Below are 24677 nucleotides of genomic sequence, written 5' to 3'. Positions count from 1 at the left end.
AGAAAACAATGAGGAAGCAGAGCAGTGTGACACATTCATCTTGCAATAAATGTCAAAGAGGCCTAAGTACGACTTGAAACTTTCAAACTTTTCCTCTGTTTGTTATTTATTCATTCATTCACAGGATATGGGTGTTGCTGTTTGGGCCAGCAATTGTTTCCCACTCCTAATTGACCTGTAGGAGGTGCTGCTCGGCCACACTCTTGAATTTCTATAATTTCTTTGCTGTTGGTGGTCCCACAATGCCTGTGGGGAAGGAATTCCGTGATTTTGACTCAGTGACACTGAAGGAATGCCAAATATTTCCAAGTCAGGATGGTGAGTGGCTTGGAGGAGAACTTATAGGAGTGGTGTTCCCAATATTTGCTGCTCTTGTCCCTCTAGATGGTAATAGAACATAGAACAGTACAGTACACGAACGGGCCCTTCAGCCCATGATGTTGTGCTGAACATGACGCCAAATGAAACTAATCCCTTCTGCCTGGCCTTGATCCATATCTCTCCATTCTTTGCATATTCATGTGCTTATCTAAAAGCCCCTTAAACACCCCTATCGTATCTGCCTCCACTATTTCCCTTGGCAGCACATTCCAGGCACTTACCACTCTCTGTGTAAAACACTTGCCCTTACATCTCCATTGTCTCCCTCTCATCTTAAATGCCTACCCTCTAGCATTAGATATTTCAATTCTGGGCAAACGATTCTGACCATCAACCCTATCTATGCATTTCATAATTTTTTAGACTTCTATCAAGTCTCCCCTCAGCCTTTGCTGCTCCAGAAAAAAAACAACCTGAGTTTTTCTAGCCTCTCCTTATGGTTCACAGCTTCTAATCCAGGCAGCATCCTGGTAAACCTCTTCTGCACTCTCTCCAAAGCCTCCACATCCTTCCTGTAACGTGGCAAGCAGAATTGAATGCAACACTTTTAAGTGTGGCCTAACCAAAGCCTTATAACGCTGCAGCATGACATCCTGACTCTTGCATTTAATTCCCCAACCAATAAAGGCAAGCATACCATACAATTTCTTTACCATCCTATCTACTTGAGTGGCCACTTTCAGGGATCTATGGGCTTGAACCCCAAGATCCCTCTGCATATCAATGCTGTTCGAGGGCCTGCCATTAACTGTATACTTTTCCTTAACATTTGATTTCCCAAAGTGCAAAACCTCACATTTATCCAGATGAACTCCATCTGCCATTTCTCAGCCTATACCTGCAACTGATCTATATCCCTTTGTATCCTTTGACAATGCTATCCATAATTCCACCAATTTTTATATCCTCTGCAAACTTACTAAGCCACCCATCGACATTTTCATCCAAGTCATTATATGTATCACAAACTGCAGAGGGTCTTATGTTGGATCTTATGTTTGGAAGGTGCTGCCTAAGGAGCCTTGATGAATTTCTGCAGTGCATCTTTTAGATTGTACACTTTGCTGCTACTGAGCATTGATGATGCAAAGAATGAATGTTAAAGGTGGTAAAGGGGATGCCATTCATGCAAGCTTCTTTTTCCCGAATGATGTTTAGCTTCTTGAGTATGATTGGAGCTGCAATCATGCAGGGGTATTCCAACACACCCCTGACTTGCATTTCACAAATGGTGGACAGATGTTAGGGAGTGAGAAGGGGCAGAATTTCCAGACTCTTGCAGCTCCAGTATTTACATGGCTGATCATGGCAAATCCAATATATTGATAGTGGGGAAATTCAGTGATGGTGGGGCAATGGTTAGATTTTCTCTTGTTGAAGATGGTCAGTCCTAGCACATGCTTGCAGTGAATGTTATTTGCCAACTATCAGACCAAGTCTGGATGACATCCAGATCTTGCTGCACATGGACAACATTGATAGCTTCAATATCTGAGGAGTTGGGAATCATGCTGAATATTGTGCAATGAACAAAGTATACCCAACACTTCTGACCTTATGGAAGGTAGATTATTGATGATGATGTTTGGGCCTAGTATACTCCCCTGAGGAACACCTGCAGAGATGTCCTGGAGCTGATATCTTTGACATCCAACAACCTCAATTCGAGATGCTGATCCCTGCATGCCTGTCTGCCCCGTTCATTGAATTCAGGGTTGATCCCAGGTTGATGGTAATGGTAGAGTGGGGGATATGCCACCTTGTGGCTGAACTATATTCTGTTACTGCCAATGACCCACAGCACCTCATGGATGCCCAGTTCTGAGTTGCCAGATTTGTTCAAAGTCAATTGCGTTGAGCACAGAGGTAGTGCCACACAACACGATCCTCAATGTGAACATGGGACTTCATTTCCAAAAAGACTGTGCATTGTTCATTCCCACAATTACTGTCATGGACAGATGAATCTTCAACAGGCGAGTCAGTGAGGTCAAGGTCATGCTGGCTTTTCCTTCTTGTTGATTCTCTCACCACTTGCCACAGACCCAGTCCAGCAGTTATGTACTTGAGGGACTCAGTCAATTTTTTAAGTAGAGGAGCTACTGAGCCACTGTGGGGGAGTCCAGATCTAGAGGACATAGGTTTCGAGTGAGCGGGGAAATGATATAAAAGAGACCTAAGGGGCAAATGTTTCACACAGAGGGTGATGCATGTATGGAATGAGCTACCAGAGCTAGTGGTGGAGGTTGGTACAATTACAACATTTAAAAAGCATCTGGATGAGTATATGAATAGGAAGAGTTTAAAGGGATGTGCCAGGTGTTGGCAAATGGGACTAGATTAGGATAGGATATCTGGTCGGCATGAACGAGTTGGACCGAAGGGTCTGTTTCTGTGCTGTACATCTCTATGACTCTATGACTCTAAATGGCTCACTCAGAACACATTCTGTAATCTTTCCACCACAAATGCTTCTCCCAATTGATATTCAACATGGGGAACAGATTCATCAGCTTACAGAAGCTGTGGGGGTGGGAGTGGGGGAGGTGGAACTGTAGGTGGTAATCAGCAGGTGGATTCCTTCCTATGTTTGACCTGATCTATGAAACATCATAGGATCTGAAATCAATTCTGAATACATCCCTGGGCATTTTATAGCTTTATTTCAACTGGAAATCAGTATGCTGCCAACTTCAGCAAGTCTGTCCTACTGGTGGGGCAGGATATATCCAAGAATGGCAATGATACTGTCTGGGATACAGAGCCATAGAGTTGTACAGCAAGGAAACAGATCCTTCGGTCCAACTTGTCTGCTCTGAATAGACATCTTAAATTGATCTAGTCCCATTTGCTAGCATTTGGCCCATACTCCTCAAAACTCTTCCAATTCAGTATACCCATTCAGATACTTTTTCCATGCTGTAATTGTACCAGCCTCCACCACTTCTTGTGGCAACTCATTCCATACACACACCACCTTCTGCATGAAAATGTTATCCCTTAGGTCCCCTTTAAATCTCTCCCCTCTCACCTTAAACTTATGCCCTCTAGTTTTGGAATCCCCTACCCTGGGAAAAGGACAGTGACTATTCACCCTATCCATGCCCCTCATGATTTTATAAACCTCAATAAGGTCATCCCTCAGACTCCAACATTCCAAGGAAAACAGCCCCAGCCTGTTCAGCCTCTCCCTGTAGTTCAAACCTTCCAACCCCGGCAATATTCTTGTAAATCTTAAATGTAGTCATGCTCACGGAATCATATCTTACAGACAATGTCAAGCTGATTATTGTTTGACTGTTTAATACAAGAGCTGCCCCAAATTTGGCCCCTAGATGTTAATTCTGAGGGTGTTAAATGGTCAACAGGGCATTTAAGAAGGAAATCTGCTGTCCTTACCTGGCCTAGTCCACATGAGACTCCAGACCACCATCAAGTGTGATGGACTATAACTAACCACCTTCTGAAATGGACCGCTCAGTGAAGAAGCATGACAAAAACAGGACTTTCCAGCAATGCCCATATCCCATGTAGGGATAATAAAAAACATACTGAGTATAATGTATCCACAACATAAAACATAGAAAAGTACAGCACAGAACAGGCCCTTCAGCCCACCATGTTGTGCCAAGGATTAATCCTAATCTAAAATAAAATAACCCATGCACCTCAATTAACTGCCGTCCATGTGCATGTCCAGCAGTCGCTTAAATGTCCCTAATGACTCTGCCTCCACCACCACCACCACTGGCAACGCATTCCATGCATTCACAACTCTCTGCGTAAAGAACCTATATCTGACATCTCCTATATACCTTCCTCCTAACACCTTAAAATTATGACCCCTCGTGGCAGTCAATCCTACCCTGGGGAAAAGTCTCTGGCTATCAACTCTATTCATGCCTCTCATTACCTGGTACACCTCGATCAGATCACCTCTCTTCCTCCTTCTCTCCAGAGAGAAAAGTCCGTCTGAAACATTTTCTTCCAGAAAGTGTCCTTTTGAATTTTAAGCTTGATAGATTTTTAATACCTAAAGGTGTCAATACTTATGGATCAAAGGTGGGAAAATGAAGTTCAAGTAAAGGTCAGCAATGATCTAAGTGAATGGCCAAATGCGCTTTTCATCTTCTGAAACATTCTCCTTAAACAGAAAGTTGCACCCAATCTCTTTATCCAGGTCCGAACACCTGCACTCACCACCCACCATCCCACAGTAAAGCAGCACAGTCCACATACCTACAACATAAATGTGATCATTGAATGTAACGGCATTGATGCACTTGGCTTCAACAGGCATTGGTGACTTGAGGCTCCATTTATTTACTGTCGGGTCATAGCATTGGGTTCTGTCAGTGGCCAACTTCCCATTGGGTCCTCCTCCAATCACGTAGAGTTTCTTCTTATAGGTGGTGGCTGCAAACGAACTCACATTTACAAGGAGTGGAACTACCTGCAGGAGAGGAAATCATTTGAGTCTTGCTTAACCAATGCCCAGAATGGAAGGACCCCTTTGGGAGTGAGCGTTGTAATTGCTCAAGAATACTTAAAGATTAAAAAATATTCGGTCTTTCTCTCATTCCTTCAGCTTCTTTCCATCACGCTTCTTCAGAGCCAAGTATTTCCCTGCCAAACCTCGTGACCACTCTACCCCCTCTCTCCCCTGCCAGGTCTGAGCGAAGTGGAGAAATGCCACATGATAGAAAAAAAAGTTTAATGCTCTGGCGCTGCAGAAGCTGGGGGCCACAAGAGAATTCTGTCCATTTGGGGCTCATGCCTTAAGTTACAGACTCAACCAAAGCCCCAGATAAGCTGTTCCAGTACAACTGCAACACTGGACTCTAATGAACAATGGATGTAGGTTTGCTCACTGAGCTGGAAGGGTCATTTTTCAGATGTTTCGTCACCATACTAGTTAATACCTTCAATGAGCCTCCGAATGAAGCACTGATGGTGTAGCCCACTTTCTATTTACATGTTTTCCAGGAAATGGCATCACCAACCCTAGGAAACTCAAACATATAAATAGAAAGTGGGCTACACCATCAGTGCTTCATTCAGAGGCTCACTGAAGATGTTAACTAGTATGGCGCCGAAACGTCTGAAAACAAACCTTCCAGTTCAGCGAGCAAACCTACATTCAGAACCTCAATCTGAGCTACAAATCTTCTCAAAACTCTAATGAACAATGATGAAAGCTACGTGAGTATGTCCTGTTCACAAAAAAAAAGGAAAGATCCAAATTCTACAAATGCTTAATCAATTTCCTTACAAACTTTGTTTCCACGGATACTGCCTAACCTGTTCTGTATTTCTATCATTCTCTGTTTTTATGACAGTACGTTGTTCGGTACCAACATCTCCTGATTCTCTGGTCTACCTGTTCAGCTACGGGCTCCACAGTGTGAAGTCTAGGCCTGGAAACAGGCCCAGACTAAATCCTGACCCACATCTCGAGAAAGGTTACAGAAGAGGAAACACTATTCTCATGTAACTCCAGTTTGTTGTCTTTCAGTGCTAGCAAAATGCTTTGGGACATCTTAAGATCACACTTAAAATACAATTATTATTACCTGAAACTGCAAACTAGTCACAATGTGTACTTTTGAACAACTTATTGATTTTATTTTCAAGAAACTGTTCTATTTTGTTTCAGGACAGTTGTGTTCACTCGGTCATTTCTGGGTCAAACAAATTGTAGGATCAAGTCTCTTCCCAGGATGTGTACACCTAATCTAGGCTGACACTTTGGTGCTGCATAGTCAGAGGTACTGTCTTTTGAATGAAATGTTAGACTAGGGCTTTAACTACCCTCTAAGCTGGACATAAAATATCTTGACCTACACAATTTGACTGCTGTGGCTTAAATTACTTTGCAATAGTGACTAAGAGGTACACCAATGGTTGTGAAGCACTTTGGCACATTTTTGAGGAAGCCTTGAATCTAATGATCCAAATGCGACCAAAGTAGCACAGCAGAAAAATTGTCATACCAGGTATAATGGGTGAAATAAACAGAAAGTGCACAGTCCATGAGAAAAATCGCATTATACTCAAGACTGATATTAACATTGACAATACGGCAGAGATGAAAACAAAATACTATAGATGCGGGAGAGCTGAAATAATAACAGAAATTGTGAGAGAAACTGAGCAGGTCTGGTATCATGTGAGGTCAGAGAGGAATACAGTTAACTTTTCGAGTCTCGTAAGACTCCTCGTCAGAATATAACACAGTTGTGGGGATTTTATAGATACCTCTGACCAGCAGTTGTGAAAGGGGTCGTATGCTTCCACACTGTTGAGACGTGAAATACCATCAAAACCGCCCACTGCATACACTTTGCCACTCAGAACTGCCATCTTGTGCCGCCACCTTCCAGTGTTTAAATATTCAACCTGAATCCACTTATTTAAGGAGGCATTGTACTTCCACACTTCATGCTGTGTCTCTTTACCACCTGCAAAGTGCCACAGAAAGAGAAATTTTAGTCTTGCAAACACTTAATTCTTGTCCTTTCTCTTTTCCCAAGATAATTTCTTTATTTTTCTATTTTATTCATAAGATCTATAATGCTAGGTTTTTTTATTTCTTTATTTTTCCAACCTTTTTCCCCCAAAATTAAGAAGCTGTACCTGGGTACCTTGTACCTAAGATGGCACCATAAATGGCGACTTGTAAACTCTTCCCCATTTGAGTACACGTGACAGTAAAGCTAATTCTAATTCTATTTCTGATTTCTCCTGAAAGGAATCTCTGGCTGTCACAGGTCTCGAACTTGGGGCCTTGTGGTTGAAAAATACATTGTATCCCCCAAAGAAAGTGAATTTCCTGGCCTGGCAATCACATGCTGAGAAATATCAGGCTCTTTCAACAGTCTACCACAGTGCTCCCCAATCACTTCCCACTGCGACCTTATTATGAGGTTTGAAAATTGTTGCAATCCCTCCCTGAGAGTGGGGCCTGTTAGAGAGAGAGAGAGAGAGAGAGAGAGAGATAAAGAGAGAGAGAGAGAGAGAGAGAGAGGTTGTTATAACTCAGTCAGGAGCTGCATAGTGGCTATTGCTGCCTCAGAGTTCAGGACCCCAATGGTTCAAGTCTGTTCCTCACTTTGGGTTAATCCAGTCCACCACCATGGTGCATCTTGAAATACCCACAATGCTGAAGACAAAAACCTAACTAATGTAGCTCAAGACAGTTGGACAACGCTTAGGATGTGGGTAATATCAGTGAAGACTTTACTGTTCAGTTGGAAAATATGCATGTTGCAGGTTGGGTCTGCGCAGATGCCTCTCCCTGTCCCCACAGGCCCTTTCCACCCACCCAACAATCAAGGTGCTAAAACTGACACAAACCCCACGACAATGAATCACAGAATCCCTGCAGTGAGCAAGCAGGCCATTCAGCCCATCAAGTCCACACTGATCCTCCAAAGAGCTTCCCACACAGACCCACCCCTGCATTTCACATGGACATCTGTGGAAAGGATGGGCAATTTAACATGGCCAATCCACCGAACCTGCACATCTTGGGGCTGTGAGAGGAAACCAGAGCAAATCCACGCAGACACAAGGGGAATGTGCAAACTCCACACAGACAGTCACCTCAGGATGGAATCGGAACCTGGGACCCTGGAGCTGTGTGAGGCAGCAGTGTTCTATCAAAGAGTTGACACAGGCAAACTAAGCTGAATAGCTTCTTTCTGTGTTCTATCATGCCGTGATTCAATAACTGATTGCTTGGATACCTAACCTTCTGTTTAGGAGGTTGTGAGTTGATCTGATTGAGGTGAGTAAAATGATGAAAAGATTTGGTTAGAGTAGATGCAGAGAAGTTGTGGGCTGGATTTTGATGCATCCCAAATCCAGCTAATTTCGCAGAGTTAATATAACCCTCAATTTCTTCCAGTGAGAGAACATAACCTTCAATTGAGAGCTTGGACATTCGGGAATGTAGTCAGGCAATACCACTTCACGCAAAAGATAGTGGAAATCTGGAGCCATCTCTTCAAAAGGTTTGAATATCCAAACATTGTCAAGAATTAGAGCAATGGATTTTTATTAGGCAAGGGTGTCAAAGGTGGATAAATAAGGTAGAGGTACAAATCAGCCAAGATCAGATTAGCAACCGGTTGAGGCTTGGTGTCATACTTGATCTTGAGGTGAGCTTCTGGCCACTGTACAAAGCCCTCCCAATTCCACCTTGTAATATTGTCCATCTCCACACATGCCTCTGCTCATCTATTATTGACTCCATCACCAGGCCTATGTTGACTTTAAACCTGACCATTATAAAATATAGCTGAGTTTGAACCCACTTCCTCCCTGCATAATTTGAATGTCATCTGAAGTTTTCTGTGCCAAACGCTGTTCACCCATCACCCCTGTGTTCACCAGTCTACATTGGCTTCCTTTTAATCAATGCCTTACTCTTAAAGTTCTTTTCCCTGTGTTCAAAACTATCCATGGCCTGACTTTTGCCTCGTCTCTACATTGTTCTCCAGTCCTACTACCCTCCAACTACTGTGCACTCCTCTAACTCTTGCCTTTCTCACATTCCTGATTTTTTAAGTCCCATCACCATTGGAGAAGTTCCCTCTGGTGCATGGAATTACCTCCCTAAAGCCTTACACCACTTTTCCTCATTTTCCTACTTCGAGATTAAATCTGCCGCTTTGACCAAACCTCTGGTCATCTGCCATGATATGACTCGGTGTCATATCTCCTTTCTCTTTGTGAACTCGTCTGTGAAAAGCTTTGCAACCTTTAGAGGGCATTATGGAAATACAAGTTGTTGTTGTTGAGTAGTAGAGCGGCACGGTGGCACAGTGGTTAGCACTGCTGCCTCGCAGCGCCGGAGACCTGGGTTCAATTCCCGCCTCAGGCGACTGACTGTGTGGAGTTTGCATGTTCTCCCCGTGTCTGCGTGGGTTTCCTCCGGGTGCTCCGGTTTCCTCCCACAGTCCAAAGATGTGCAGGTCAGGTGAATTGGCCATGCTAAATTGCCCGTAGTGTTAGGTAAGGGGTAGATGTAGGGGTATGGGTGGGTTACGCTTCGGCGGGGGCGGTGTGGACTTGTTGGGCCGAAGGGCCTGTTTCCACACTGTAAGTAATCTAATCTAATCTAAATCTAGAGCCAGATCAAGGAGCTGAATGATATACTTCTGTTCCTGTGCACTCCAAATTATAAGGGCAAAAGAAACTAGGGGATAAAGATAACTTTGGAAATGCATGGTGCCTAACAGCATGATGAAGGAGACTGTTAACAGTAAAATTCAGCTTTGGTTCATTAATATGTAAAATAGTGTCCTAAGCCAAATTTCCTTCTGTATTTCCATTTTCTATGTTGCTCTCAATGTTTTCCATCTCTGGCCAATTTGTTTGGAACAGCCACTGGCTTCTTTATTTTAAGAAGGCAGTTAAACTATTCACAGGGTTGCTGGAAACAGGAATCAAATACATGTTGCCTTTTTAATTTCTGAATCATTTTGTTTGTTGAGATGCGGGTTAATACTGGCTGATACAGAGTGCATCTCCCACTGCATTGTCCCACCAAAGACTGATAATGGAGCAGTGGTAATGGCACTTGACTAGCAATCCATTAATTCTAGACCAATGTTCCAGGAAGATAGGTTTGAATCCTACCAAGGCACATGATGGCATTTGAATTCAATTTTTAAAATCTGAAATTTAAAAAAAAAGTCTAAACAATTGCTTTTTCTGGTTTGTCCTTGAAAGAAGGAAACTGCCATCACTACGTCTGACCTACACATGTCTCTGGACCCACAGCAATATAGCTGACTTTTAACTGCCCTTTAGGCATTACGGATGGGCAACTAATGCCCATATCTCTGTGAGCGATTTTTAAAAATACAAACCAGGGAAAGTGCAGCTTAGGTACAGAGAGAAGCTCCTTCTATACCATCCCATCTAATCTGCACTGAGATTGGTCACAGGTTTGGGAAGGCTGGAAATGTGGTGATCCTTCCCCAACGGCTCACCTTGGTGAGGGCAAAATATGCAAATGTAAAGGGCCAACCCAGCAGGGGGTGATGAGCAGAAGGTTTGAAACTCATGGCTCACCTGAGATGTAGACTTCATTCCGAAATGTGATACAGGCAAACTCCACCCACTTCTTGTTCTCACTCTCTATCTCCAGCTCTGTAATGGGCAGCTTGGCTACCTCCAGACGGCTTCGTCGGAGTGGGTCTAAACAGGTCACCTCCGACACAAACTTCTCATCCTTGGTGCAGCCACCGATTATCATGAAGACCTCTGACTGGAACTCCTGCATTCTGGGTTTCGTCCTCTCTGAGATAATCTGCAAACCATTGAGAGGAAAGGCTGAATGTAAAAGCAGGGATATGCTTTGTTCAGACCCAGGTTACCATGAAACTGGGTCACTCTTCACTCTCCAAATCAGAGAGTGTATTGTGTATTGTGTGCAGTTTTGGTCTCCAAGTCCGAGGAAGGACATTCTCGCTATCGAGGGAGACCAGCAAAGGTTCACCAGACTGACTCCTGGGATGGAAAGGCTGACATATTAGGAAGACTGAATCGACTGGGCTTGTACTCGCTGGAATTTAGAAGAATGAGGAGGGGATCGCATAGAAACATATAAATCCTGATGGGACTGGGCAGTCTCAATGCAGGAAGAATGTTCCTGATGTTGGGCAAGTCTGAGACTAAGGGGTAAGCCATTCAGGCCTGAAATAAAGAAGAATTTCTTCTCTCAGAGAGTTGTGAATTCTCTCCCACAGGAAGTTGTTAGGGATAGTTCATTAGACAGATTCAAGAGGGAGCTGGACATTGTCATTGTATCTAAAGGGACCAAGGGATATGGGGGAGAGGGTGGGAATGGGATGCTGAGACTGCATGATAAACCATGATCATATTGAATGATGGTACAGGGTTGAAGGGCCAAATGGCCTACTCCTGCACCTATTTTCTATGTTTCTATTTTACAAAGGTTTCACCTTTAATCCCTGAGCTGATCACCTGAATAGCCTCAAGTATTGGCATCAGAATCGGTCTCGTGTCAAAGTCTGGTTCTGCCTCTGACCCAGAAGGCATGAGTTCATGTCCCACTCCAGAAGCTTGAACACACAATCTAAGCTAAAGACAATCATTTTGAGGGAGTGCTGCACTGTTGACAGTGGCATCCACAGTCAAGTACTAGACTCTACAGCATGTCTATACCAGAGAGAGAGAGAGAGAGATGTGCTGCCTCACAGAATGATATGTTTTATGATGCAAATAAAAGGAACTTTGCAGAAACCTACCAGAGTCAGATCATATCATTACTCTTAGGTAAAGGTAACCTTCCTCATACAGTCCCAAGTCTTATCCCTAGAGACATCCAAATAGTGGAACCAAAGCACATATCTTTAGCCTCGCTACTACTGACTATTCCAATGTTCCCCTCACCAACCTCACACCTAAAACTCTCTGTAAACTACAGATCCTCCAAAACCTTTGACCATTTCCAAATGCTTTTGAAATCCTCTCGCCTGTCACTCGCTGTGCTGGCTGAATTAATTGGCTCCTGCTGTATAGCGATCCTCATACTTAAATTCTCAAACAGGTTTTCTGTAATGCCAGCCAACTCTGAAGAAGAGTCAGACTGAAATCGAAAGATTAACTCTGTCTCTCTCTCTCTCTCCCCCCACAGGTGCTGCCAGACCTGCAGATTTTCTCTGTTTGTTTTCTCATCCCTCAATGGCCTGGTGCCTCCCTATCTCTGTAACTGCTCAAGTCCTATCTTAGGACTCTATAGAAATCCAACCATCCTAAATTTTCCTTCTTTAATCATACTATGTCGAAATTCCTTCCTTTGAAGTATCTTAGGGTATTTTGTGATGTTAAGGATGCTGTATACATGCAAGTTGTTGCTGTAATATCACACCGTACCTAACAGAAAACACATCCAACGACTCGAAAAAGAAAAGCAATTCTCTGGTGCACTATCAATGACAGTGCAGCCTGCAGCTAGGAAAGGACAATGCTGCATTATGGAGCATTTCCATCAAAAAGAGGAAATGTGTCCATCCACATCAATTATCAGTGATTACAGATGGGGCCAGAGATGGACCTGGGTGGAAAACATCTTCAACAATTTGTATTGGTCAATAATTTAAATGATTGTGAAGTCCCATTGCATAAGATACTTTCAGCATAGTCTCTCTGTTTCTATATCTTCACCTTCTTTTGACTGACTCTCCCTCTCTCTGTCTTTCTCACAATCTTTCCATCAATTGTTGTAAGAATTCCTATTCTGGGTTTCTCTGTGGTTCTCTGTACCTTTCTGTGATTGGCTGTGCACAGGGGTTGTTTCAGGGCCATGTTTTTAGGGCTTCCTGGTGTTAAATTAAGATAAAACAAACAAAGACGCTGTGGATTCTGGAAATCGGAAACAAAAACGGAAATGGCTGCAAAAGCTCAGCAGGTCTGGCAGTGTCTGTGGGGAGAAAGCAGAGCCAACGCTACAGATCCAGCGGCCCTTCTTTCAAATTTGAGAACCAGTTCTGAAGAAGGGTCACAGGACCAAAATGTTAACTCTCCTTTCTCTGTTCAAGTTAAAATATCCTGTTATTTTTTAAGGCTTGCTGATTATGAGGCTTTGAGGCGTAACACGAAGCCGTTTCAGGTCCCCACTATATTTAAGGCTATGCTGGTTTTGAAGCTTTACCTCTTTTGAGACTTCTGATTGTCAGCATCACAGACTAAAACCCCTATTCCAATGTGGTTAGTATCAGTTGAACAGCGTGACCTGCTGATATGGTAGTCATGCTAATGAAAATCTCATGCAGCCTTTGCTAGTAGGCCCTCAAAGTGCTGCTTTGAAATATTGTTGGTTGAACTTACTGTTTAAAGGCCGTGCTTGTTTTGAGGGTTTTTTCAGGTTTTGCCCATTTTGAGACATTGCTGGGTTTATTTTTACCAAAAGTCCAGTTTTGAATAACCCCAAATTTGTGTAATTTAAAATGTGTAGCTAAGTATCCTAAATAACCTGTGCAACCAGATATTTTGTTTACTCACTGATATCAGGAACACAAAATGGAGTCTAGTCAATACATACTGCGGCCAAACACCAAGCAGGGATTCCCTATATGAGGGAGGTCTGATGAGGAGTGAAGGCCAGCGTCCACAGGAGCACTGAACAATTGGTTTAAGAGCATCTGTACACTCATAGGCTTGCGCTGAGATTAATTTAAACACAAGAATCCAACTCTGTCCCGCTGTTCCATTTTTGTCCCTTAGCTGCTGGTTTTGAGCTCACATTTCATGCAGGCCATGATCCTGCCCACAATAGTTGACTCCTGCACTGCATCAGGAGTGATGTGGGTCTCCAGGGTTGCCCCTGTGTTGTTGGAAGCTCCTCTGCTTTATTGTAATCCCTCTTACAACTCCAAACAGGTCTTTAGATTTGGCCACAGATTTGGCCCAGCTAAAGGGATTGTAAAAGCTCTGAGTCTCGTCACTACCTGCACCATTTTCCAAACAGGGCAGAAACAAGAATTCAGCTTCTGTTCGGTGAAATCATTGCTATGGCATGGGAGAAGCAGTATAGTGATGTTGCAGCAAAAATAAATGTCTGATTGGATTATGGTTATCGAACTAATCTCCTTTAATGACACTTACTAACACCAAAGATTTTGCACACCCAAAAACAGGAATGAAGCTGGAAACTCATATAATAAATAATTTGCTGTTGCACTAAAAAATGACCCATTATGTTCTTTTATCTCTCATTTCTAGATTAGATTCCCTACAGCGTGGAATCAGGCCCTTCGGCCCAACAAGTCCACACCGACCCTCCAAAGAGTAACTCGCCCAGACGCTGTTCCAGCTGACTAATGCATCTAATACAATGGGCAATTTAGCATGGCCTGCACATCTTTGGACTGTGGGAGGAAACTGGAGCACCCGAAGGAAACCCACGCAGACACAGGGAGAATGTACAAACGCCACACAGACAGTCTGTCCGAGGCTAGAATCGAACCTAAGACCCTGGTACTGTGAGGCAGCAGTGCTAACCACAGAGCCACCGTGCTTTGTTCTATCACCTTGTGTCATACATATAAGGAGACAAACTGACATGTATTATCTTTAGTTTTAGGAGCTTGTTTTGGTTCAACCAATATCAATTTCCAGGCATGAGGTTCTGCTCTCAGTTTGTGTCAGTGTTTTGGCTTTTGACAATTGATCTTTATTTTCTGGTGTCCCTAACACTGGGTTAATTTAAAAACGCAAAGCAAGGTCGAAAGTATTGCTCAGGACCCTTATGCAATATTCATCTAAACGTAGGTGGACTGTTCAAGCCTCATTCCTGATGAAGGGCTTTTGCCTGAAATGTCAATTCTCCTACTCCTCGGATGCTGCCTGACCTGCTGTGCTTTTCCAGCACTACACTCTTGACTCTGATCTCCAGTATCTGCAGTCCTCAGTTTCTCCTGGTTGTTCACCATGTGTGTTCAAACTAGCTTTCGCAGATCCACATGATTCTAACCTGCGATCCTTAATTTACTGACAAATTTATTTGAATGTGTGTACAGAACATAATTTAGTTAGGATAGCTTGACATATACAGAAAGTATTGTTAGGATTGCTTGACATAAGCCAGAAATCTTCTGGATGAAATTGAGAGTTGCCACAGTTATAAAGAGATAAATTAATTCAAATATATTGGAAAATGTGAAATCATGAGCTCATCATGGTCAAGAAAAATATCCCAGAGAGATTTTAAGACAAAAACTAAACGTATCCCATAAAAATATAGTAAGAACAAGAAAGACAGATACAGCAATTGAGTAAAAATCAAACATGACTCAGTTCAGCTGCACTTGTGATTTCTCACACATGTCAAGTCAGATAATTTTCCTACTAGTAAAGGACCTCATAGCAGCAAATATGCAAAGGTATTTTAGGCTCGTGTGGTACAGTGGTAGTGTCTGAACCTTAAACCAGGAGGCCTGAGTTCAAGTCCTACATGCTCCTGAGGTGTATAATAACAGCTCTGAATAGGTTGATTAAAATAACAACAAAGATATCATTTGGTGTCTTGTTGCACCATTGTAGTGCCCCTACTTCTCGATCAGGAGGCCTGGGTTCAAGACTCACCTGCTCCAGAGATGTGTCATTACATGTCTGATAGGTTAATTAAAAATATCCCTAAAGGTGTCATTTACTTGGAATCTCAGTGTATTGTCAGTGATGGTATAGTGGCAAGGCTCATTCAAATGCACATGAGCTCAAAGCCCATCATTGCAACCAGCAGAATTTAAGTTCAATTCATCATTTTAGAATGTAAAGTCAGTCTCAATAATAATGGCCATGCAATTGTCACTGACTTTATAAAAATCCATCCATGCACTCAGGAAGGAAATCGTCATTCCGTATCTAGTCTGACCTACCTGTGACTCCAGACTCTCTGAAATGGCCTAACAAGCCACACAATCCAAGGGATAATTAGAAATGGGTGGTAAATGCTCACTTTGCTAGAGGCACTCATCCATATGCCATGAAAGAATATAAACGAACAATACTTCTTTGCTAATATATCACTGGTTCGAGTTTCTTAATATTTTGATAACTGTAGTTTATGCAACTACTTCCTCTAAAAGTTGCAGGAGCCCTTAGTCCCATGGTGCAATTATTAAAATTAAGCACAATGGCCAATTCTGGAAGATCATTGGACTGACCTCTTAGGCTGCAACAGTACCTTCTATTTCAGGTTTATAGTCAGCATTAATTACCCCACTTCCTTAATATCAAACAAAAAACTGCGGACACTAGAAATCCGAAACAAAAATAGAAATTATGAGAAAAATGCAACAGGCCTGTTGAGAGAAAGCAGAGTTAATGACCCTTCTTCAGAACCCTCCCTTTCTTACTTTCTGTTTTTTTTTCTCTAGCTCATGTATTCTCTCACAATTTTTTTGCTTTCTTTCTGTTTCTTGCTTTGTGCCTTTCTCTTACTCTTCCTCTCCAGATTTCCCATTGTCATTCATTCCTCATTCACCTACATCTTTTGTAGTTTCCCCAACTCAGTACATTTTCATTCTCATTTCTTCAAGCTGACCAGGCTCTTGAGATCGCAACCTAGCTTAGATTGGACACCTGATGAAGAAGCAGCACTCCGAAAGCTTGTACTTGCAAATAGACCTATTGGGCTATAACCTGGTGTTGTGTGACTTTTAACTTTGCCCCCCCCAGTCCAACACTGGCTCCTCCACATCATGACAATCATTCCTGACAAGCCACAAGGCAATATGATGTTAGTTTAGCGCTGATTTTTAGATTAGATTAGATTACTTACAGTGCGGAAACAGGCCCTTTGGCCCAACGAGTCCACACCGACCCGCCGTAGCGCAACCCACCCAGACCCGTTCCCCTACATTTACCCATTCAACTAACACTACGGGCACCTGAGGCGGGAATTGAACCCGGATCTCTGGCGCTGTGAGGCAGCAGTGCTAACCACATGCCACCGTGCTGCCCACTTCTGTTTTAACAAATTTCCTCCCAGCTTTCCTGAAGGTCCCTCCTGGATAACAACAGCCTTCAGCGATTTGTGAGCAAATGAACATTGTGTCTATGATGACAATGCCTTCAAAATAAGAACGTTATAAATTCTCAACAAATAAAACAATTAAGGGGTTCAGATATTAAAAACTAGTCACTGGAAGTAAGATATGTTTGAAAATCTAATGGAGTACCAGAAAGTTTAGACCAAGAGTCCTTTCAAATATCAAAGCTGGGAATCTTACCAATGAAGGCAAAAACTTCGGCTAAAATCTGATATTGATTCAAAGAACAAAGAAAAATATAGCACAGGAACAGGTCCTTCAGCCCCACCAAGCCTGTGTTGATTCCTAATCCTTATTTCGACCCACTACTTATTGCCCATATGTGTTTTTTATCCCTATGTTTGTCTCCTGTTCATGTATCTATTAAGATATGCCTCAGCGCTGCTAACATGCCTGTTTCCACCAATGGCAGTGCATTCCAGGCACCCACCACTCTCTGTGAGAAAGGTTTTCCCTGCACTTCTCCCCTAAACTTCACCCCTCTTGCCTTGAACCTGTGCCCTCTTGTAGCTGACCTTTCCACCCTGAAAAAAGCCTCTATCTTTGCCTTTCATTATGCTCTAGACCTCTATCAACCTCTGTATTTCCAGGGAAAACAACCTGAGTTTATCCAAACTCTCCTCATAACTAGAACCCTCTCGATCAGGCAACGTCCTGGTAAACCTCTGCATCCTCTCCAAAGCATCCACGTCCTTCTGGTCGCGTGGTGACCAGAAGTCAGATTGCAATCTAAGGAATCTACATTTCCAGCAGAAAGCTTCACCTTTTGGAAAATGGTCTTGGGAATTTGAGCTTGCACCCACTGTTACTTTTCAGTCTATGCTTCCTGATCACTCTGCATGATGGTGGCAGAGTGCTAAAGTCACCCTCCTCACAATGCTGAGAATCAGGGGTTCAAACCCACTGCAGCTGGTGGTGAAAGTAACATTCACTTCACGCATCTGGAACGAATTTATTCATGTTAATATCAATATGCAGGTGGACTGGGAAAATTGAATTGGGACAGCATATCACAAAAAAAGGAATTTGTGAGATGTCTATGAGATGGTTTTTTTGGAGCAGCTTGTAGGACAGCCCATTAGGGAACAGGCAGTTCTGGATTTGGGGATGTGTGATGAGGCAAGTTAGGGAGTTTAAGGTGAAGGAATCCCTATGGAGCAGTAACCATAATATGCTAGAATTCACTCCATAGTTTGAGAGGGAGAAGCTGGAATCAGATGTAACAGTGTTACAGTTGAGTAAGGGTAATTACAAAGACGTGAGGGAGGAGCTGGCCAGAGTTGATTGGAAGGGGAGCCTAGCAGGGAAGGTGATGGGAGCAGCAATGGCAGAATTTTCTGGAGTAATTTGGGAGGCATGACAGAAATTCATCTCAAGGAAGAAGAAATATACTAAAAGGAGGATGAGGCAACCATGGCTGACAAGGGAAGTCAAGGATTGCGTAAAAGCAAAAGAGAAAGTGTGCAATCTAGTGGGAAGCCAGATAATTGGGAAGCCTTTAAAAACCAGCAGAGGATAACTAAAAAAACAATAAAAGGGGAGAAGATGAAATATGAGGGTAAGCTAGCTAGTAATATAAAAGAGGATTGCTTTCAGTATCTAAGAGGTAAGAAAGAGGCAAGCATAGACATTGGGCCATTGGATAATTAGGCTGGAGAAGTAGTAATGAGGAGTAAAGAAATGTTGGAGGAACTGAATAGGTACTTTGCATCAGTTTTCATGGTGGAAGACATCATGAGAGTCAGGGGACAGAGCTGATTGCTGTGGATCTCACTAAGGAGAAGGTGCTGGGGAGGCTGAAAGGCCTGAAGGTGGATAATCCTTTAGAAGTGAGATGAGGAGGAATTTATTCAGAGGGTGGTGAATCTGTGGCACTCATTACTCCAGAATGATGTGGAGGCCAAATCATTAACCGTATTTGATACAGAGATAGATAGGTTATTGGTGAGTAAGGGGATCAAGAGTTAGTAGTCTCATGGCCATAGGAACTCAGGTTTGTAGAAACTTCCCTGCAGATTGAAGGACTGATGAAACTGGAACATTTGCTTTATTCTCTTTGGGGATGAGGGGTGTTCAAGAGGAGATATGATTCAGACATTTAAAGCAATAGAAGGAGCTAACAGGCTCTGAGGGGCTGACTTAATTTAGAATGGGGCCAGCTAAAATGGACCATTCTCCAAATGTTTCACCAGGCTACTCAACTGTGGAAGTCATCACTTTCAGGCCCACTCCTTTTCTGAACTGTCCTGTGCCAATGGGCACTGCCAGAACAAACCACCTAATCATGATCAGGAAGAAGCATACATACTTTGTCAAGATATATGGAAGTCAACCATAATCCTGCATCATTTATTCAGATGGAGTCAGTTTAGTCAACTCAGCATCCCATTTGGTGGTGATTTTACAACTGGACCATGGAGGGAGCTCATTTTAAGTCACCTCAGCTGACTGAATCCAGTTATTAGACCAGCCTTAAGCCTCGGGGTCTTGTGGTAAAGTGGTAGTGTCCCAACCTTTTTCTCAAAAGACCTGGCTTCAAGTTCTATCTGCTCCAGAGGTGTGTTGTAACATCTCTGAACAGGTTGATACTTAAACCTCTGTGGTTGTGGGTTCAAGTCCCACTTCAGAATATTCAACACACAGTCCAGGCTGATGCTGCAGTGCAGTCCTGAAGGAGTGCTATCTTTTGGATAAAGATTAAGCCAGGGGTCCGTGACGTTCAGGCAAATGTACAGATTCTAGGGCACTGTCTGGAAGAAGGAATTCTCCCTACTGTCCTATTTTAATACTTATCCCTTGGTCAATCGCACTAAGACAGATGATCTGGTCAAGTTTCTCACTGCTGTGCACAGTTGTGTTACATGATTCTTTAGTTGACTACATGTCAGTAACTGGAAAATGCTTTGGGACTTTCTGAGGTTGTGAAAATTGCTGGATAAATGCAAGTTCTTTATGTTTCCTTTCGACAGCCAACATCACAGACTAGCGCAATCTGAAAGTAAAGCGTAGGAATGACTGAAACAATCGTGGGGAAAAGGCTAACCTCATTGCCTGACAGGTGGTACATCCTAGCTTCTTGCAACAAATGGAAGACATCAGGGTTTTGCCGAACAAGTTCATCGCCCTCCACTTGCTCCACAAAGTACCAGGGGTCCAGGAGGGGGAGACGTACATGCCTGAGGACTTGGGGGAGCTGATGGCACCTCTCAGACTCCCGATAGCGCACCCAGCGCATCACTGTCTCAAACACTTGCTCCTCATCCGTCACGTACAGCTCGTCGCTCCTCAGGATATCCGAGAGAATCTCCGCTGGCAGTTCCAGGAACTCCTCGTGAGTCAGTACCTGAGGGAAGTTCTGAATGATGTAGCTCTGAACGCGTCTCCGCAGGCTGTCCAGGGAGTGAGTGTCGGCGAGCCGGAGGATTCCCACGCAGTTGTCCGGGTGCACTGCATCCATCAGGAAGCTGGCACAGGCATCCACCATCCGCAGGAACTATTGGACAAGGAAACAGCCACATGGTCAGTGGTAACAAAATTTCTCCCTTCCTATACCACCCTCACCCTGTGGACCAGGCTTTTCTTATCCTTAAACCTCTTGCCTCTCCTCTCCATACTCTGGGTGTTCCACTAACATAGAATCCCTGTAGTGTGGAAACAGGCCCTTTGGCCCAGCAAGTCTATGCCGACCCTCCGAAGAGTATCCTACCCAGGTCCATTCCCCGACTCTATTACTCCACATTTATCCCTGACTAATGCACCTAAACTACACATCCCTGGACACTATGGGGCAATTTAGCATGGCCAATTCACCTAACCTGCATATCTTTGGATTGTGGGAGGAAAACCCATGCAGACACAGGGAGAATATGCAAACTCCACACAGGCAGGCACCCGAGGCTGGAATTGAACCTGGGTCCCTGGTGCTATGAGGTAGCAGTGCTAACCACTGAGCCACTGTGCCATCCTCCTCCCTCCTTCACTTTGTCTTCAAGTTATGAACTCAGACTGTGAGGTGAGTCCCATCACAAATCAAACCTGATTCTCATGGCTATACAATATACAAGAGAGTGGAAATCCTTGTTGACGTTACTCCCAACCCCTGGTCTCTGAGGCCAACTAACTAACATGACCTCTCCCGTTTCACCTCGTCTCACAATGGCGAAACAAATCTTATTTGTTCAATAAAGCAGCAACTTCCAGCTTTACACACCAGTGGGGTACGCATTGAAAAGAAACAAGAACTTGCACTTTTCACTAGCTCAGTATATTCAAAAGGTGCTAGATAAAGACTTAAGGATTTAGGAAACACCAATTTAAAGCCTCTATCTGGAAAGCAAGCACCAACATTCCAGTCTTGAATGGAAGGACTGTTGCACTGTCAGAGGTGCCATCTCTGAGTGAAGACATTAAACTGAGGGTCAGTCTGCCTTCTCACACTATTTGATCAAATACTCCCCCAGTGCAGGTATATCATGGGCATGTGCAAAATATAACTTTCTCTGTATCAAATGTTTACTGCATCCAACCTGGGAATACATGACAGGCAGAAGAAAAGGAGTCTGCTTTGCACCTACCTGTTGCTGAACCTGCTCTGAAGTGCATCAGGTCTTGGTTAAAGCACAAACACCAATGCAGGTCAACTCTGTTAGAGGACTCTCCTCCAGGTGATACATTTAATTTCCAAGTGATCACAAAAGACCCATTGCACTATTTTGAAGAACTGCAAGGGAGTTAGCCCCAGCATCCTGGCCAATATTTATCCCTCAAGTAACATCACATTAATTAGTTTTCTGGTCATTAGCTCTATGCTGATTGTGGAGTTTGATGTGTCCATCTTGGCTGCTGCATTTCTGACATTACAAAGTTTTCGAAGTATTTCATTAGATGTAAAGTCCTTTGGAATGTCCTGCAGTCATGAAACATATTATCTAAATGCAAGCCTAACTATCTTGACTCTGTAGTAATCTACACTATACCTGCCCTGACAGTTTGATGGAATTATGGTAGTTCTTCTATGTTCCACGCACCCTGTTTAAAGCTCACTGGAATAGAAAGAGTTGTAGTCCTCGCCATTAACTTTTGCTGCTTCAAAATGTCACACAAACAAACCTTTAAACAAGAAACAAGGTGCAAGAGAAGGGAGGCATTGTGTAAAGTACTTGTTTCTGATCCAAAAAGCTAGCTGCTTGGTTTAATGATGAGAAGAACTGGAGGAGATGTGACAAGTACGTTTTGTAGAACGTTGAGGGAGGTGTGGTCACAATATAATATGGACTTGGAGTGGAGGATCCATCTTGACCTACTCCTGAGATTACCCAGCATCACGGATGCCAGTCTTGAACCAAATCAAATCACACTATGTATTGTCATGAAATGGCTGAAAGCAATGGATACTGCAAAAGCTATGACCCCAACAACATTCCAGCAACAGTACCAAAAAATCTGTGCTCCAGAACCTGCCGTGACCCGAGCTAAACCTCTCAGTACAAGTACATCATTGGCATCTACCACCAATGTTCACAAAAAGCAGGACTGGTGTAGTCCATTATCACTGCATCAGTCTAATCTTAATCGTTAGCAAATTGGTGGAAGGGGTAGTTGACAATGTTGTCAAGTAACACTAAGTCATTATTACCCACACTAAGTCATTATTAACTGGCTTAGTGATGCTCAGTTTGGGTTCTGACGGGGCCACTTAACTCTTGACCTCATTACAGCTTTAGTCCAAACATGGACAAAGACTAGCTCATATAGTGATGTCAGGATTAATGACCTTGAAGGCAAGGCCGCATTTCACCAAGTGTGGCATCAAGAAGTCCAGCCAAACTCAAGTCAATAGGATTCGGGGGAAAGCTCCTTGCTGGTTGGAATCATACCAAGAACAAAGGAAAATGATTGTGGTTATTGCTGGACAATCATCTCAGACTCAAGGATATCACTGACAGAGTTCCTCGAGGTAGTGCCATAGGCCCAACCATCTCCATCAAAATCCTTCCTGCTATCATAAGGTCCGAAGTGGGAAACATTTATTGATGATTTCACAATGCTCAGCATCATTCACAGCTGTCCAGATACTGACCGATGCAAAAAAAAACAATTTCAAAACACAAACCATTCAAATCCCAGAGCAACTTAATGGTATGTAATTGACAACAAATTACTATAAACTTAGCATAAAGGATCCATTTGTATAGTTTCTCTATTATACCTCAGCATCAAACAGAGTGCTCTAATTGGTCTTAAGGATCTTGTATCCCAACTTCAATCAATAATTGCAGCTCATCTCTTCAGTATTCTCAATGTTGCAGCAACTATGTTTACACACAAGGACTCTACTTTAAGATCAGCGTTTAAACTTGAAAATTGATCTGTACCCATAAACACCTTGGGCTACTAAGTGACAAGTAACATTCCCACCCCACAAGTGCCAGGCAATGACTTCTCACCAATAGATAGAGTCTAATCATCTCCGTATGACATCCACGGCATTACCAGTGATCAGAAACTGAACTGGACTAGCTCTATAAATAATGTGGCTACAAAAGCAAATCTAACTAGGAATTTTGCATGGGACACCTGACTCCTGATTCTCCACTTAACCTGGGTGAATGCAGTTCCAACAACAGTAATAAAACTCAGCACCATCCAGACATAAAAGTAGCTCACTTCATTAGCACCCACTGTCTTCTAGACGCACTCTTTTCAATGCCAACTCACAATGGCAGGAGTGTATACCATCTACAAGATGCGGTGTAGTAATTAACTATGGCTGCTTTGACAGCAGCTTCCAAACCCTTTCCCACTGAGAAAATCAAAGGCTGCAAATACATGAATGGAATGCCATCACCTGCAAGTTTCCTTCCAAACCACCCAGCAGACTGATTTGGAATTGTGTCAGCCTACTTTCACTGTCACCGAACCGATATGCTGGAACTCTCTCTCTCCTTAATAGTGCTGGCGGTGTATTTACAGACTAAGGACTGCAACAGTCAAGAAGGTGGCTACCCACTACCTACTCAAAAGCAGTTAAGGATGAGCAGAAAAATGGTAATATCGTCTGCAATTCTCACATCCCATAAAAGAATAAATGAAAATAATAATATTGGATATGGCCAACTATGAAGGAATGCGAATAAAACTTTGGTGAAAATGATTAACAAAGAAGCAGAGCAACGATGTGTCAGTTTTAAAGGAGCAAAAGCAACATTTAGAGTAAATATTTTTCACAAAGTAATAAGAAAACACTAGTCATGGATACGTACATTAATAAAGGGGTGAGGATAAAAATGAACCTGAAGATTTGGACAAATGCAAAGTGAAAAAAAACAACACAGGGAGGATGACAACAGGAAATGTGATAATCTCAGGAAAAAGACAAAGAGGAAATAGGAAATGGAAATATCCCAACTAATTTTTTTTAAAAGGCATAACACATCCTAAAGTGACCACAGTAGAGGAAAGATAGTGTCGAGCTACTGGAGACAATATGGGTTGTTAAATAAATACCATGCCCCAGTTTTCACTAAAGAATTTGACAAAAAGGAAATGTTGGGAGTAGCAGGAAATGAGCTATTAGAAAAGTTAAGGTCGAAAGAAAGGAGTTTGTTACACAAATATAATGAGCACAAGATGCTGACAATGACTGCATCTGCAAATAATCGAAGAGGAGATAGCAGAGGTAGTAACATAAATGTCCTGCATCAATAT

At 42.9% G+C, this 24677-nt stretch overlaps 1 protein-coding gene across 2 annotated transcripts in view; it reads right to left on the bottom strand.

The window, feature by feature from the left end:
- Positions 1-24677, bottom strand: part of klhl6 (kelch-like family member 6) — a 75809-nt gene that overhangs the window by 6635 nt on the left and 44497 nt on the right. For both annotated transcript variants that reach the window (XM_072572976.1, XM_072572975.1), the window contains 4 exons: positions 20014-20463; positions 10465-10702; positions 6640-6842; positions 4621-4834 (listed from right to left, as the gene is read on the bottom strand). In XM_072572976.1, coding sequence (XP_072429077.1) covers positions 4621-4834; positions 6640-6842; positions 10465-10702; positions 20014-20463 — 1105 coding nt within the window. The remainder of the gene's footprint in view (positions 1-4620; positions 4835-6639; positions 6843-10464; positions 10703-20013; positions 20464-24677) is intronic.

Source organism: Chiloscyllium punctatum, chromosome 6 (genome assembly GCF_047496795.1).
Source record: "Chiloscyllium punctatum isolate Juve2018m chromosome 6, sChiPun1.3, whole genome shotgun sequence".
Classification (NCBI taxonomy): Eukaryota; Metazoa; Chordata; class Chondrichthyes; order Orectolobiformes; family Hemiscylliidae; genus Chiloscyllium; species Chiloscyllium punctatum.
Note: the sequence above shows the minus strand (reverse complement) of the source record. Positions and strands in the feature narration are given on the sequence as shown.